Source organism: Apus apus, chromosome 4 (genome assembly GCF_020740795.1).
Source record: "Apus apus isolate bApuApu2 chromosome 4, bApuApu2.pri.cur, whole genome shotgun sequence".
Lineage (NCBI taxonomy): Eukaryota > Metazoa > Chordata > Aves > Apodiformes > Apodidae > Apus > Apus apus.
Window position 1 is genome coordinate 85,745,106 of NC_067285.1, and position 18,471 is coordinate 85,763,576.

An 18,471-nucleotide genomic window follows, 5' to 3' on the forward strand; every position below is an offset into this window, starting at 1 on the left:
ATTTAAATATCTGCAGTGGAACAGAAAGAAATTCTGAATTGCTAGAGAGTAGAAAAGAAAGGCAAATTGTTAATTATATCCTTTGGAAAAGAACTGTGTTATTAGAAGGTGGCAATTATCTACAACTGCAAAGTTGACACGAGTGGTCTTCCCACTGGAAAATAATATGCTTCCCTGAAAGGGCATATGCCGTCTCTTTCCCTGAACCATAATTCTCTCTACAGAATTTTATTTCCTCAGTTTTGACCTTCAGAACAGGTCTGGTGACTTGTCTTAGTCTGTGATTGGCAGGTTTCAAAAGCGAACAGAAAGGCAGTTTATCCACCCAACAAATCATGTCCTGCAGTAAAGAGGGATTAAATATCTCCTTTCCAGAGGTGACAAGTTTTAGAGAAGGCCTGAAACAAATTCTGAGCTCAGATACTAGCCAAGTTTGTGTCATACTAATAGTAAAGTATCTTATTAAATGTTTTGCAAGGTTAGAGAATATGCAGCAGCAAAACGTAAGGTAATACTTTTCAAGGACATTTCCTAGCTGTTGGTGTGTGAAATTAAAGGTAAATACTCTCTTCTACTTGCTGTGTTCAAGATAATGTCAGGATCTTTACTGATTCTTCATAACTTATGGTGCCAACAGATACATACTTTATTAAAAAATAATAATTCAGATTAAGGTCTTTAAGTGGCTCTGCCTGGAAAACAAAGACTGTTCTGCATTACTTGCTAGATTTTCACATACATATTCAAATATTGAGGAGAATGTACCAACTAAATAGATGCGAGGCATCTTAATTCCTTTTTATGTGAGACATCTTTGTTAATAGAGAATTTTATTATTTTCTCTCGATATGATACAGCCACACTGCTCTCCCTCAGATGAGAAGAAAAATTGCCATTTTCCCTGGGAAATTCAGAGCAGCTCTAATCATAGAATGAGGAATGCTGTGTAGTAGAGAAAGGAGGAGGATTAAGAGGTTTTCCAGGTGCATTATCACTAAGAGGAGCTTAATGACCAAAAGAAAGGGATAAGAAGTAATGAGACTGACCCTTTATTATAAGAAGATAGGAGACTTGGACCCAAGTACTTTTGGTCCTGAAAAGACTGAGACTGACTGCAGGGATTATGGAAAGGCATAAGGTATATTTCAATAATTAAAACAGAACAGTCAAAAGTTAGCTTCTCCTGCTTTCTTAAAGCCAGAATATGAGTGAAGTTATTTGGCTCTTCAGGCTAGGCAGCCAAAAGTTAATTTCCTCAATAACACCACAGATGTTACTTTCAGGAGAGAAATGCTGCAAAGACAGTTTTGGACTGAATTCCTGTACTTAGCAGCTGATAAAATGCCTGCTGAGACCTTTTCTATAACTGTTGAGGTCTTCAGCCTTGGGCTATCATGATCAAGATGTCTGAAATTTTTAAGTATACTTTTCATAATAGGCATTAGAGATAATCAGTGTATTGTAATTCCTGTAACTGCTGCTCTTATTCCCCATTCTTTTTGATGCCTTTATCAAAGCCTTACTATACATCATGCTAAACATCCATGGATCTGATAGTGCTTGCATCAAGGAAGTGCAGTAATGAAGCCTGAAAGCACCTAACAATTGATACAGTAAGCAATGGGTGCATACAGGGGAAGGCTCAGTAAAGTGACAATAATAATATCCCTTATTTTCAGTAGGGTCCTTCAGAGTTCATTTGAGGTCTGTGTGCTTCTGTTTATTTAATACAGGAACAGTAGAGAGAACTAGCAATACACACAGCATTGCCAAGGTAATTAGGATCCAGCAGTGAGTGATTCTTCTTGAAGGAAGGCTTATCAGGAAATATTGGCATTGTAGAAATTAAGATAGCAATGTGAGGAAAAAAAAAAAAGCAGGTAACAGTTTCTGACTTTTGCTATTGAAGCTGCTGCTAATACTAGTGACATAAGTTGATGATATGTTGCCACCACCTTTAGTTTCTATTAAAGAATAAGTTTAATATTAACCTAAAATAAAACTTCTAATCAAATGTTCTGTTTCCTATTTTAAATTAATGACTAGTCTTGCCTGATTTTTGTGTCTTATATTTTTTCTTTAATATATTCATTTATTATTTAAATAGACTTGTAAATCTCTTTTTTTTTTAAATAGCAAGTCTTTGTGGCTTTGTCTGAGCTATACTATTTATTCCGGATTTCTGCTACCTTTTTTTTTAATTTCTGAAATTCTATTTTGTACCTTTACTATCCTATAGAATTTGTTTATCCTTCTTCAGCTTTAGAATGTCAAAAAATCTGTCATAGAAATCAGTGAAAAAAACCCAAGACAACTAGTGATGGAAGTATTATTTCCATGTAGTCCTTTGCTGTGTGTCTACAAGGTGCCACAGAAGTGAAACCCAGACTCCATTGATATGCTGGAGAGTTCATATTTTTAACAATTTTTATGTCAAGTTTTCCATAGGATTAGGTAAACATAATGGAATAAGTTTATTTTGGCAATTTTTTTTTTTTTCCATTTATCTGCTTGTTAAACTGATGTGTATTTCCTGATGTGTAACAAGTGAACAGGGATTACACACTTTTCTCTGTCATAGCCAATGAGGAATCTGATAGAAGTTATACATAAATCCAGGTTTTCAGATCACTAACTACAGCATTTTTATTTTCTTAGCCTTGGCTAGGGTCTGTAAAATAAATACAATTCAAATTCTATAGAGAAATGGCTGTTCAGTAGGGAATGGTGGGAAATTACTTTTAAATGTATGAATATACTTTGATTTGCATAAATTTTCCTGTAATATCTTCAACATCTTCCTGGAGTTAATTGCTGCTGTATTTCAAGTTTTAGCACTTTCAGTTAAAAAGGCATGAGAAACACAGTCTTGTTTCACTGTAATGGTATATATCATGGTTGACAACTGCAGACAAACAGGATCTCAAATAGTAGAGTGAACTGTTAGATTACTGTTGGGCTTAACATTAATGGCAAAAATCCATTCAACAACTGGTATACCCAGAGCACAAGAAATGATGGCTTGAAATGGATGGGGTACAGTGATTCCACCCTTAATGTTTTGGCTTCAGATTTTAAGACTTGCATTGGTTTTCTATGTTTTTCCTAATTAAAGCCTTTTGGGGGCTTTGCAGCTCAGTAATATACATTTTTACTTGCTGTGTCACAAGCTTAATGACTGTGGAGAGAGCTGTGAGTATTTAACAAGCTTCCTTGAAGTACATTTGTAATCTTGTTTTATTTTTAGTTGAGATGTTTATATCTAAAGTCCATTTGAAGTTCTGTTTGATGTTTAAATCAATTCCAGAAAATCACATCTTTTGTCTGCTGTTTAAATATCATCTGCTTCTGCTTTAACACTGAGTTTTTCAATGCATGACTGAATTCTGCTGTCATAAAAATTTCATGGTGCATTATATGAGGAAGTAAAACAGGGAAGTTATTTCTGTCTGGAGGTTATAGCCATGATCACTGTGCAGCTTTGCCGATTCCTGTGGATCTCCAGAGTGCTGTGTATGATTCTTGTTGGCTACATCTGTATTACTTTGGTATGCATAACCAAGCTTGGGTTCAGATTTGCCGTGTCCTGAAGACAGATTGTATCTGTAATTGCCTTTAGCCTTTAAGAAGGCTGGCATGGAAACAGACCAGAGGTTGGGAATGGAGATAACATCCTTTGATGACAAGAATTATCCAGAAAGTATGTTCCTTGGAACCTTGTCAATACCCATAAGTATGATATTTCTTTCAGTATCAACTAGGGATGTGGTGTTTTTTTCAAATTATTTATTGTGTTTTGTTTACCTGTTTTCCACAGCTTTTAATTTCTTTGGTGAGTCAATTAAGTGAGGTATATTTCCCTCCTTGACTTGGAAAAACAGAATTTGTAGCTTATTGAAAATGTGTCTCTACATCAATATTTGGAGTATTTTTACCAAATCAGTTGTGCCATAATGTCAAATCTGCCATTCATTTTACCAGTGAGTTATATTAAAAAGATTTTTTTTTCTACTTGAATTTGATAATAATTGTATATAAATCAGTCTTGCCATTGCTTATGAGATGTATTGACCTAATATTTTATTTGAATACTTTTCCAAACCTCTCTAATGTGCAAAACTGTTGTCAAAAAAGTACAGACTTTCAGTAACATTTAATCAAAATTTTAAGGTATCTGTATTGTTTCCTTAAAGCCAAAGTCCAAAGATGTTTACTGTGATTTTTGCAGTCAGCTTCCTGATTCTGAGTGTAATTATTAGGGATTAAATTTTGACTCTTAGGTTAAAAAAAACAATTGAGCATGAACAAACATTCAAATTCCTTCATGCTTTTTTAGTGCTAATAATAAAGTTAATGATAGAAAGTTTGTCTCTGAGACTCCTAGCCTTACAAGATGTGTGATTTTTTTTAGTCCCTGAAGGTTTTTCTTCCACCTACATTGCTATTACCTCTGCATTTCAAGGAAGGTTGCTGAGAAACAGGTTAATGTTCTGGTTCTGAACAATGGGTAAACAGATAAGGAATGCTCTCTGAGCTCTCACAGCTTCTTTGCTCTGCTTTCTACCCTTCTTAACTGAGTCCTTCATGTTCTCCTCCCAGACTTTTTGCACCTAATTCCTCAAGGCAGTCTTCATGCTTGTTATCCCTCATTTGCCTGAGCTGCAGTTGTCCATGTAGTTATTGCAAAACTACTCAGTTGCTCTTTGACTCCCTTGGGCTACTGGCTTGACCAGAGGACATTATTCTCTGTTTTTTTCAGTTCCTATGTTGTTGCTATGGTGTGTTCAGATAACTCGGGCATTGCTAGTGCTACTGTCTGGGTCATTGACCAGACACAGTTGATCAACTTCTCCACTGTCACCCACAGTATGAGCCTCTAAAGCAGTAGACAGATGTGCTATGCAGCAGTGGGGAAACGTTTCCTGTCTTTGTTAAAATCTTGTAATTCACAGTCACTGTGTGGTTGGGTATGGGGAATGCCACAATGAGTTTCTCAACACACTGAAGTCTAATACTGATTTTTATTTTTTTTTTAATTTATTTTTACGTTCATAAGTGCCTTGGAAATCCTTCTGAGTCACTACTTTATCAGGGTAGGTTTTTTAAAAGAGTCCTGTAAGGAAATGTCCTGCCATAACTATTTTAGCTGTCCATAATGAGGACGGGCTCAAACAACAGAGTAGTATATAACCTTACGTCCTCTCACAAACTGCTAACAGATGGGGTTGGCAGATTTAGAATCCTGTCTACTAATTGTATTACTTTTTACATCTATATGCCCCCATGTCGAGGTACAGAAACCTGAAGTGGTGTGCTTGCCCAAGCACAGGAGTCAAGTTTTAAGTGAGGTAGTGCTTGCACTATAAACTATGGTATACAAATTGCTACTATTGCTAACGGTGTCCAAGTGAGTGGTGTTATGTTAATTAACTGTTTTCTGAACATAAGTCTGGGATTATCTTTAATTATACAGTGTTAACATCTTACCCAGACTAAACTAATGTTGAATTAAACTAACTGGAATTAAATTGTTCCATTTAAACTGTTTCTAATTTAACAGGTGCAGTTTGGAAATTCTCTTCAAAACTGAGCTAATTAGCTGGGATTGCCTATTTGAATGGTGTATAAAAGGCATGCAATTTGTCCAAAATATGTTATCATTTACTAACTCTTTTCTGAAGACTACTTGCAGAAATAGTTCAGATGTTCTGTTAATGTGCTGCTGGATTTACAACCTGCTACTCTTCTTTTAAAATTACATCTGTTGTCGTTGTTGGTTTTTTAAAATAATTAATTAATTAGTGACATAAAAGACAATTCTATGAAAATGTTTCATGTTTCAGATATAAAGGATTCTAGTCAGTCCAGAATATAAACCAGGAGAAATTACATTTGGCATGAACGTTTCTTTGATAATTGTGATTCGGTAAGGATTGGGGAAAACCACAGAAAGTTGTGCTCCCCAAACAAAATCTTTTGCCTCAGATGTTTTTGTTGAAAAGGTTTAGCTTAAAAAAAAAATTAAAAATCAATAAATTAGACCTTTTAAAGACATGAGATTCAGTATTTTATTTACCACAATTAATTTATTTTTTTTTTCACATTAAGATAAACTGAGTTCAGAAATTATTTCCAGAAAAAAAGAAAACTGGCAAAATCTCACTATCTATGACATTCATTCTTTTTGGTTTTTTAATGTGTTTGTAAAGCAAGCTTTTCATTGTCCTGTAAATGGATAGTATAGCTGAAGGAAAGCAACTTTCCACTGAGGAACTAGCTGCCATTCATGTGCATGAATACTTGCAAAATCATCACATGAAAAATATGACTTGTTCCACTTAAAGATTTTTCACTGGCTTTGCAGTATATTGTGAACCTATTCCTGTAAATGCTTAAAAAATACAGATAATCCCAGACAAAATCTATATAGCCTACTTCTGTTCTTAATCACACATTCTTGCAGTTCAAGTTGGAATTACAGGGAGTGGGAAATAAGCCTTGTTTGTATGTCTGCTATGCAAATGATGAAATAGGAGGGCAAGATCTGAATTTCTGTGACAAAAAGGAGGAAGAAAAAGGTCAGCTATACAGTTACAGTTTTTTGTGTGCCCTTTTTGTGGAAGAAGATTTCATAATATAGATTTCAGCTTGTAGTATTGGATTTTAGGGACTACTTTGTCCAACATTGAATAATACTGTAATCCAAAAGAGGTCTTAAGTTTCCTTTGCCTCAGCAAACTCCTTGTTCCAGTGTCGTGTACTCCAGGTTCAAACAGCAAGAACAGCTTCTGAATTCAGGGTACTGGGGCTGCAAATGGCCTTTTCCAGGGGTTGAAAGTTTGGGATGGGCAAGAGAGACCTGCCTTTTTATTTCTGTTTCTCATACATTCAAATAAACTGTCAAGAAATAATATTAGTGAATGAATTAATTATCAAGTCTATTAAATTGCAAGATGAAGTTCATTTCAAAAGAGTAGCAGATCTGGCGGCTCAAGAGAGGAAATTATCCAGCATTTTTATGCCATAGATGTATGTTAATTTGTGTTAATATGACTGACATTCCCCTTACTTTATACTTATCTTGAAGATCTATAATTCCATGGATTTCAGCTAAGTCTTATCTGAGTTGCTAACTCCTCTGAGTAGACTACCTTGGAATACCTTGAACATCTGTCTTTTGCCACTTCTGATGGAAAACAGAGGTGCAGACAGACAGTGCAGGTAGTTAAAATGCTGGACTGCTTAAATTAATAGGAGTTTTGCCACTGGACTTTCTTTGGTCCAGAATTTAAGCTTGCAGCTCTATATTTGACATCCAGGAACCAAGGACTATAAAATCAAGGGTTTTTTCTGTATCACTCTTTCTATCTTCTAAATAAGACAAAAAGAGAAGAAAGCAAACTTGGCTCACCTAACCTTTCATTATTCTGAACTTGAGCATTTAATACACAAGTTCTTCATTTACAATAAGAGCCTGAGCACAAGAAGCCTGAGAGGCAGATTTTAGTCTGAGAATCTGCTTTTTTTCCTAGGGTGAAAGGAAAGAAATCTTCAGTTCAGACTATGAACAGTGTTTCGAAGTGTAGGTTACCAAACTTTTACCTGAACAGGCGAAAATAGGCATGCCGATACTCTCTTGCTGAAGGTGCAAGTACTCTCCGTGCTGAAGTCTAACTGAAAAGATTTCTCCAAATACCAACAATATGTAAGTGAAAAAGGCTCCTTAAAAATATACTTTGGCCATGCAGCTGTGTACCAGGACAACCTCCTTTCCCAGAGCAACAGTCGCCTGGACTAATGATCTTCAAAGGACCATAAGGAAAGTGGAAATCAAATCAAGTGTTGTGAAAAAGGTCCTTAGCATCTGCTTTTGTTGCCAGAAGCTCCCTTGATTGCATCACATGTTTAGCTCAAACCAGTCACACCGAACACAGCGTCTCACTGATAATTACAGCTTTTTATCTAGAAAGATGGACAAGCTAAACAGTGACTTTCATCTGCCAGATTCTGTGATGCAAAGCTAATTGGCAGGATGTTAGAGAGGTCATAGCATGGTCCAGTGAGAGATGAAGCACACCTGAACTCTTAGAAATTAGCTCAGACTAATTTCAGACTTCCCAGGGAACTGAGTGTCATTTGAAGTTAGTAATCACAGTGAAAACAACTGAGAAGACTGCTTTTCACAGAGTAAAGCCCTGGATTCAAAGGAGAAAGGATTGTAAGGTACAGAAAATTTAAGTGCAAACTTAATGCATCATTCAGGTTAAAGCAAATCTCTATATATGTTTCCTTAATCCCTTTTCTCCTCTCCTTAAAAAACTTTCAAGATCAGTAAGAACCAGTATATTGGCACATGCTTGTACACACACACAGACACAGAAGTTCATCTAATTTATTATGCTCAATCCAGGAATTACCAGAATTGATGCCCAGGGAAGAATCTAAGAATAAAATGAGTATGTATGTAATAATTTTCAGAAATATTTTCCTAGCCCTTAGCCATTCCTACCCAGGGCACTTCCTCAGTTGTTTCTGTCAGGTGTCTCACTGGTGTTGGAGAAACTTACCTAAGCATAGGTAAGTGCTAGCAAACTGCCAGAAGCATTGGTTTACCTATGGTCTCATTGCAAGCCTCAGTGGATGAACAGTGTGGTAGCAGGTGATTCCAGGGAGGAAAGTGCTGCTCTGCAGCAACAGCCATCATCCTAACTTTCATTCCCCTCATGCACTTATCCTCCTCCAATGCAAGCATCATCAGTAAGCTGATTTTTTTTTATTATTATTATTTTTTTAATGCTGGGTTTCTCTTGGGTTTCTGTTGAAACTCCTTCCCTTTTCCATGCATGGCTCATTTTTCTTCAATAAGAAAAATTCAGGTACTTGTTTCTGAGATTCCTTAAGCTGGTTTTGGACACAGGATATGCATACACATATATATGTATGTAAACGTCTCTTAAAAGCTTAAGCCTAGTAGTATGCTGGTAGCAATGTAGCTGTGCTGCAAATTGACTCCAAAAAAGGCAATACTGATCATACAGTGTTTGTCTTCATGCTACATCAGCTTGATCACTAATAGTATCTGTCAGGTACCATTGAGAGTTGCTCAGGGTTGTCTGTTATATGACACCTTCCAGTGCTCTGTTTGTCTGCTTTTTGAGAATAATTATACCATTTACCATGAATGAAATGCATGGCTGTGTTTGTAAGGTTTTAATAAGTGCAATTCAAATACTGTAGGTTGTACAAATTAATAGAATATTGTTGTATAGTGTTGGTTAGGTAGTAGAAAAGCATATGTGGAAAAGGATAATGAAAGAGGTTTGTATTAATGTTTTTTGAATTTGTAACTTTGCGATATCTTCAGGAAATAAAGTTCAATTTATATAAACAAAGTTTCACTGATTTCTGAAGTGAGGTTTCTATGCACAAGTTTTTTAAGCTTAAAATATATTCTTGCTCTTTTATATGAAAATTAGACTTGTAAAATACTTTGTAAGAATATCAAAAAGGCTGTTATATTTGGCACAGCTCCCCTCTCTATTTAGTTCCATATTATCTATTTAGTTCTAACTTAATTCTACCTCAATTTTTTTGTTCTCTTATATATTTTCTTATACATGTTCCCCAGGATAGCCCGCTGGTCTTGCAGTCTGACAGAAATGTAACAGTGAATGCAAGAAATCACATGGGACAGTTAACTGGACAACTGACAGTAGGTGAGTTTTCTTTATGGACTGTTTTATGTATCAGTTTAGCTTTATGAGTAGGTTTCATTCATTAACATCAAAGATAAAAGATTGCAAAAAGAAATCTCATCACTGTACTTAGTTGAAAAACAATGCATACAAGGGATCGTGAGAGCATGACTCAGCATTAGCTAAAGGCAGAGAAAGTAAAAATGCCTCAAAATAGTTAAAACATAGCTTAATGGAACATGATTATTTTTGGGACAGCTGTAACAAGACAAAACAAAACTCCTCAGCAATACATACTTCATACTTCCGCATTAAGCCGTGTTTTATCCACTCTCTTTTCCTCATGTGCTGACGATATGCTCATAAATAGTTTTAAGCTAATCTCTGTTTGTAATTGAGCTTTCATAATGGCTGGAGACAGTGAATTGAAGTTGTAAAAAATCTTTGGCAAGTGCATAGAGAGTTACACACCATCTGCCCTGATTTCCCTGAATGACCACATCAAATGAGTGTGCAAAGGTAACCAGACTTGCTAGCAGCCACAGATGAAGATTAAGCTGACACCTGTTCCAGCCATATTGTACTTGCCCAGTGTGTTTATGGAACACAGTTCTGTTTCATCTAGTATCTGTATTATTAAAATCCTCCACTTCAGCTGGTAATTGCCAGAAGGTGAGATGCCCATGGTAGACATTCACATTGACTGAAAAAGATACAGTATTTTGATTGCTAAAACCATTCCTGCTAAGTGAATCCAGCACTGAAAATGTTGGTGTGTGTATTGAGACTGACCTACTTAAAGGAATCACACTAGGTTAATATTCCTAAAACATAAAGGCCTAAAGAAAACACGTGTTCTTGCATTGCCATCATTAGAGTCAACACTTTTAAGATTCTTGGTGTGCATCTGGTGCAGAGTGTCTGGAGAGTGGAAGTTTGTAAAGTACAATATTGTATTTACATAATTTCTTATATTTTATCTTCCTTTTCTGTTCTGTAATTGCTATAGGGTCTTTATTCTTTCTTATATTAATATAAAAATCAGCTTCTTTATTTTTTATAAATTCCTCATGCGGTATTGAATGCATATAAAAATATTCCTCATTTTCTTGTTTATTATTTAATATTTTCTGCTTAGTATGGACACTCCTAACTACCAGTACAACCAGTAAAAGCCTGAACAGTCTATTCTTGGAAATCAAAGAAATTAGCGGGCACCTAAAATTCAAAATGTATTATTCATACAGGTCTAAAAATTTGTTTTGTGTAAGGTAGACTAGAGAAAGATATTTTCTTCTATTATTATTATTATTATTATTATTATTATTATTATTATTATTATTATTATTATTATTATTATTATTATTATTATTATTGCTACTACTATTATTATTATTGCCTAGGTAAAAACATGGTAACATCTGCTGAGAGAAGGGGAGAGGACTTTTCTGTAACAGGGTTGCTGACATCAGAAAATATTTTTTCGTATTAGCTGTAAATGTGCTATGGAAAGTCCCTGCCTTCCTCAAAAATGTTTTTTGTCCCTTCACTGGTGGTGCATGCTGAAGCAGCTGTGTGTGGCTACCCACTGAAAGGGTTGCAAATAAACAGTGGAGGAAGCAGTGAGGCAAAATAGTTTTAAACTACAAAAAAAAAAAAATTATTATACCTTGGGGAAAAAAAATTATCTAATTGAAAACTTTAAAGTGTTCTTACATATTAACTTCTTAAAAAGAGGTGAATAATAGTAATTAAAGAAAACCACAACTACAAATTTCTACACATGGCAGGAGCATTCTGAAAAGAAAGAAGGATGCCCGTGAGCTCGGGTGGGTGATAATGCACTTCCTGTACATGCCATATCATTGACATTTTATCTGCATTTCATAGGACATAAATGATGTCACAAGGCAATGAACAGGCTGGCTTCTTTTCTTTGATGTTCAGCTTGGTCTCATGTCTGTGGTCATGAGAAATTTTAGGACAACCAAAACTTCTTTCTTTGGTGTTTGGAATTGTGCCACACAAGATTAAGACAGCCTTAAGAGCATCTAATTAAAACTGTAACTGGAAGATAGATTAATGTAAAGAAGTATGTCTGGGAGGAGGATGCCTGTATGATCACCCAGGGAGATGGAAAATCTCCACTGAAACCCTTGATAAAATGTGTTCATTTCTGTGAGTGACTATGAAAATAAAAATATTTCAATAAAGTGTGTCATTAACATAGCTTGGAACACTTCCTCATCTAGGAGGAGTGAAGAAAAATTATTTTTAAAAATAAGTTAGGTAGTAGTACTGGATGAATCGGTGGTTACAAATTTAAACATAAAGTCAAGTCATGGCTCAAGGTCTTACCAAGGGTGTATCCATTATTAACAGTACAATGGGTTTATACTGACATTGAAAATTGTACAAAGAGAAAGTCACAGGTGTAGCAATGCTTTCTGTTGGGATTTGTACCAACTGAGCTAGAAATGTTGATTGTACTTCAGTCTATGCATGACATATGGTCAGGAAACTGCCAAGTTAGTATCTTGATCTCCAAAAGGACTCCACAGTCTCCAGTTTTTAGATATGTCAATTAAGACCAACAGCACAGATGTAGCACAGACATGAAGTATGTCTACAGAATAAAGATGTGAAGATGACCATCCACTGATGTTTGTATCTAAGATGCATAAGGACAAATAAGCACAGTTTGCTTCTCTCAACCCTTACTTAGCAATATCATTTGCATTATGCATTCTACTCAATTACCTTGACCAAACCATTTGTCTCCATTTAGTTAACGTTTGCATAGTTTAAAGCTATATGGGAATAGATCTACTTTTCTGCTAATCTTAGAAATGCACAATAGTTGCTTATCTCAGGCCAGAAGTCTGTTGTCTCCATGCTATCTGCATAGATCATGTGTACTTCTGAATGGTTATGCGTGGAAGCCAATAGGCTGACAAGTGCTAAAGGGGTCAAAATTAAATACAGCTGAAAGGAGACATTTGAAACCCACATGTCTGCTTACCATAACTTCATATTCAGATTTGATTATTACTTCACTAGCTTTCTCATTTTTTCATGAGGTTTTTTCTTTTCTTTTTTTCTCACTGCAATAATTTCTTTTGACAAGGTTTTCTGCTGTTACTTGACCCTTTTGAATTCATAAAGATCCCCGGGGATATCTGAAATATGAAGAAATGTGCACTTCATTTTTGCTAAAATTTGGGGTGTTTAAGAAAGATTCATAATTCTCAGAGAGGTCCAGAACTGTACAAGTCACAGCTTTAGAGAACTCCTGAACCTGTAGCTTTACTCACTGAGATCCCTAGTGCCATGTAAATTGAGAAAAAATATTTTAATACCAATGAAAACTATATCACACTTTTGCAATTACTTTTTTATAATAGCAGGCAGACGTATAATTTTCAATTATACAGCACTGGTAAAGACTGATAACAGTACTAAAAGATACAGCCATTCAAATAACTTATCAAACTTGATGACACTTCCCATCCATTTACCACAAAATGTAAGTTGTGTATTAGGGATTTTTTCTTAAAAATGTTTGCTTACTTGCTGTGTTCCACCAAGAGTACATGGGTTATTGTGCAGAAACTGTTGGATATAAGAAACTACAGGTATGTAATGTTGTGGGAGGGGAGATAGTCCCCTTTATCATTCTTACCTATATCACACATGGTAATCATCTGTGCACATATCTACTGATACCTTACTAGGTAACACATCTGGCTGCCCCTTCACCTTGGAGGTGATCAAAGTAACTCGTTACCTAGATGTTGCCTGTGATGTTCTCTTTGCAACATCTAGACATGAAAGAAGATCTGAAGCATGAGACAACTTTTCAAGCATACTTGCTTTTAGAATTACCTGTGGTAGAACTTGTAATAATATATGTGCATGTTACTCTAAACATTTGATACCCATTGTCAGACATTTACTTAAGATTATTATGAACATAAATCAAGTATCTATTAAGGCAATGGAAGAAACAACATGCTTATGGAACAATGGATAATAAATGTGTCTGTATTTTCCAATCTTCTTTGCATACATAGTAGTCTCAAATCATAGAAACATAAAATAGTTTTTATTGGAAAAGACCTTTAAGATCATGAAGTCGCAGTGTTAACTGAGCACACTGCCAAGTCCACCACTAAACTGTGTCCCTAAGTACAATCTACATGTCTTTTAAATAGCTCAAGGGATGGTGACTCTACTGGAGAACGGACCCCAACACTGAGCCCTAGGGAACACTACTTGTGAGAGACCACCAACTGGATTTAACTCCATTCACCACAACTCTTTGGGCCTAGACGTCCAGCACAGCAGTCCAAGCTGTGAGAATTCAGTTTCTCCAGGACAATGCTGGGGGAAACAGCATTTATTAAAGTCTAGATAGACAATGTGTACAGCCTTTCCCTCATCTACTAAGTGGGTCTCCTTGTCACAGAAGAAAGAATCACAGAACTGATTACCTTGTTGTTAAATGTCAGGTCATTTCTCTGAAGTGTTGCAAGAAGAGGGTAGTTTCAGAACAGTCATACATATATTCCCTTTCCTTACAGTAGGAAAAGGGAAGAAAAAGGCTCAGCTTTTCTCTCTCCTGTGTATGGTGGTTCATGTATTTTTGATAGTAGGGTGCAGGGGAGAGAAAGAGTGATGTTTTACAGTTGCTTGTTATCTGCTTCTACCCCTCAACGGGGCAAATATGGATCAGGACTTAATTGTCAGGAACCTGCAAATTAAAGCCTTTCTCCTTTCCTTTAGAGGCTGATTTGCCTACCTGTACTTCCAAACCACAGTCAAATTTTAAAAATCTAAAATATACTAAACATTCTGCTAATCTAATTTTCTTATTAAAGGAATTGCTCTTGTAACCACTGTGGTGCAGTAGGATTATGAATATTGTTAAGAAGACATGTTGCAAAACCAAAGTCAGATAAATGCATTATCCGTTTCTCAGCATTCTCTGAATTTGTGTTCCTTGAAATAAAATCCAGACTGAAAAAAACCCCTAATATTTTTCTTTAAAACCACTTTAATGTGTGGTAATCAGAAATGTAAGCAATTAATTTCTACCATATTTAGATGAATAGTATTTTATATCCCTGGAGGTATTTAAAAACCATACAGATGAGGCATTTCAGGACGTGCTCTCATGGGCTTTTTTTTGGGGGGTGTGGGGTTGACAGTTGGACTTTGCGATCTTACAGTTCTTTTCCAACCGTGACAATTCTGTGATTCTGTGAATTAGTAGTCCAGTTTTTGTAGTGGTGTAGAAACAGGAGTATTTCATACTGGTCTTCTTTTGGATAATTTTATCATTAATCAGGCTCTTCTCATTGTAGCAACAGTTTTTAACTCATAGTTAATTCTCTCCCTCTTCCTTTTCTAATCCAAAACAATGAACACAGAACCTGTGATTTTTGTGCCAAATTACTTGCACAGCTTAAATCTTTTCAGAGATTTTTACGCCTTACGTAGGATTTCCTGTTGCAAATTATTCTGTTGTTTCACGTTTTCCCTTATTTTAAGTTAGTTATTTGTCAATTCAGTCAAAGTTTTATAGACAGCTAATCACTCTTTCCAAGTATAGGAATACATACAATTTATTAGGAGCTGAAAATACAGCTCATCTGCTAGTTTGTGGTACAAATCCATTGTGGGATTTTTTTTAAACAGAGGTATATGTGAGATAACATGCTCTTCTTTAGTACGGGTTAGCTACCTTCTGCTAAGCTGCAGAGTTAAAGGAGCTCTTTCAGCTTCAGGGATCATTGCAGAGTGGTGCCTGAGAGGCCATATGGCTTTATGTCTACTCTTGGCAAAGAGGACAAGATCAGCCAAGGGGCAATCAGAAAGCAAGCCATGTTGCTCATAACAGTTGAAAGGCCCAGCTGGATGCTGAGTCTCATCCCTTCTCATAATTTACAGTGAGGTGTGACGTTACCTCTGTTTCTGCCTGTCTTGCCTCTGGAAAAGTCTTTTTGCAAACCATCTGCTCTATAACAGGTTTTGTAATAGGAGCTCACATAAAATATATTCATATATACTCTTAATTACTTTGGCTAAGCTATCATGAGAATCTAATCCCATTAATTAATTATCTTGAAGTGCAGTATTAGGAAAATGTGAAGCTCTGAAAACCAGTCAAAACTTAAGCCTCTTTCCCAGCACTTTGATGGGTTTGCCAAAGTAGCCTTTTAAAAATTAACCTGTTATTTATTTGAAATTCATACATATTTCACCTGCAATTCTCTGTTTAAATCATCTTCCAATAACAGAAAGTCTCTTCAGTTGTTTGTTTTGATTCACTATCAAGAGAAAAAATTAGTTAACGGACTAGTAAAAGTTGCAGGCAACCCTTTTCTAGTTTTTACTTATATTTCATTTGTAAATTAGTTGCATAATCTCTGGCTTAATCTGCTTATGTACATTTGATATTCAGCAGTGGTGGTGAGCATAGGCTCTTGTGACTAACCCTAGCTTTACCTTGATGAAAAATAGGGTTTTTTTAATACATCCATTAAATAATTAGCTCATAAAACTATTAAATATACTTGGTATCATCAACAATTTGCAATCCACTTTGTGCTTAGGTAACAAGATTTCTCTGAAAGGGAGAGATACTTTGTATAGTACTTCAGATTGCTTTTAATCATTTAAGTACATTTTCAATATTTAAGCAATACCTTTCATGTCTTTATGATACTCTTATTATCTGTTATGTGCAGACATTGCACTGCATTGCTGTTCAGTATTTGAAATACTCTATGGTGTAAAATAAATCTTACAATTCCCTTAAGAACAGCCACGTGAAAACTCTGCTATAAAAATAAGGAGTAGTAAGCTACTTCTCTGTCACTTATGAGGACCAAATGGTAATTCTTTCTGGTAGGTATGGCCATTGTTTAACCTGAAACTTCTTTCCTGAAATAAAAGGGCATACTGTGTCAGTTGATATGTCAAGAGTTTAAAAAAAAACACTACATGAAAAAAAGAAATGCAAGCAGCATTAGGACAATAATTACATTCTGTGCCATTTCTGAATGTTTATTTCAGGGACAAAAGTTCTTGTGCACTGTTGGTTCTAAAAAACGTAGCAAAGAAGTTCTATGCTGTGGATATAAGACTCCTTGCTTTAAGTTTTGTCATTCTCACTAACATCTTATACATAGTTTTATTTCAATAATAACAATAATTACTTTTTGTTAAATTATTTAAACACTACAGAATTACTTCCAGAGCTGGGATCTTGAGACATCTTTGTCTAATTTCTGCATTAAGTATATTTTTCTTCTTCTTTCTATCTTCTTCAGACTCTAAAAGTTTTTGACATTTGAGTCTTGATCCAACTTTTCTTCTTTTCTTTTTATTTTTCTTTCCCTCAGTCTGAGCTCAGGAAGATGATTTCTACCACGTATACAAGGTGCAGATTGTGTTAGTTCACATCTGAAGTTGTATTGATCTAACGTGGAGAGCTCCTTTTGCTGTCTATAACTGACAGACAAAAAGGAAAACATATGTTGTACTTCTATAACTAGTCTGATACTTCTCTCTGTAGCATTTGTAGAATAGACAAATTATATGCAGGTTATTTTCTCCCTGGTTTTCTAAGTGTATTCATGATCTATGTTTGGAAGGATTTTAGAGGTCCAGTAACTCTTTTTTGATAAGTTTTTCTTTCCGTTATCTAGAGCTGGTTGAAAAGGAGAAGCAAATAGAGGAAAAGATGCTTTTTAAAAGTCAGAATATCCATTCTTATGTTTAGACTTTAGAAATCCTCCAAGGTATGTGCAGCTACTGGCCAATGTGCTTTCTTTTTATTTCTACAACTGCTCCAATTTTCTTGTAAATATTCACTAAAAATCTTAGTTTTCATTGAGCTGCTATTATGAAATTGGACATTTCTTTTTTCCGTCACGTGGAAAAGGTATGAAGCTGTGTCAGAGGAAATTCAGACTGGACTTTAGGAAAAGGTTCTTCATTGAGATCATCGGAACATGGTTGAAGTGGTTACAGCACCAAGCCTGTAACAGTTCAAGGAGTGTCTGGATGATGTTCTCAGTCATATGGCTGATTTTTAGGTAGTCCTGTGTGGAGGAGGGAGTTGGACTCAATGATCCTTTTAGATCCCTTTCAACCTGAAATATTCTATGAGTCTTTTAAAGGAGTTCAGAATAATCACATGTTGGGGAGGAAGAAGAACAAGTAGTAGCGCTTCCTCAGGCAGCCTGCTGGAAGGTGGGCTTCAAGTGAAGCCACAGGTTCCAGCTGCTGACAGTTGATGCCAACAGAAATAGCCAGGCACACAGAGGACTGGCTGCATGCTGGCCTCCCAAAGGATTATCTTTGGAAAACCTGCAGCCACAGGCCTCTTTTCTCATGAGTGGGCAACAGTTAATGTTCTGAATGCACTGTCACTTTAGAGATGATAGAAGAAGGATGAAAGGGAACACTAAATCAGTGTTTTCCAGGCAGTGATTGTAGAGGGGGAGCAAACTGCATCAGTGATTATGTGCAGAGGGATCTTGAGTAAGCTAAGTGTGAGCCTCAGCTCAGAGCCGTAGAATATAATCTCAGTGCTGACTTTGGCTCCAGAGATTCTGCAGTGAGACTGACATGTATGCTGAAGTATATTTTAATTATTAACAGTTATTTTGCCAGTGGTACAGCAGTCCTCCACTTAGTTTTCTTCTTTATAGGCTTTTTATGTTCCCTCATTTTATTTTAAATGCAAGTCTGGATTTTGCCACTG

The 18,471-nt window shown here is 35.8% G+C and overlaps 1 protein-coding gene across 3 annotated transcripts in view; it reads left to right on the forward strand.

Moving 5' to 3' along the window:
• SGCZ (sarcoglycan zeta) overlaps window positions 1-18,471 on the forward strand; it is a 423,412-nt gene that overhangs the window by 342,014 nt on the left and 62,927 nt on the right. For all 3 annotated transcript variants that reach the window (XM_051619665.1, XM_051619666.1, XM_051619667.1), the window contains one exon: window positions 9,629-9,716. In XM_051619665.1, the coding sequence (XP_051475625.1) occupies window positions 9,629-9,716 (88 nt within the window). The remainder of the gene's footprint in view (window positions 1-9,628; window positions 9,717-18,471) is intronic.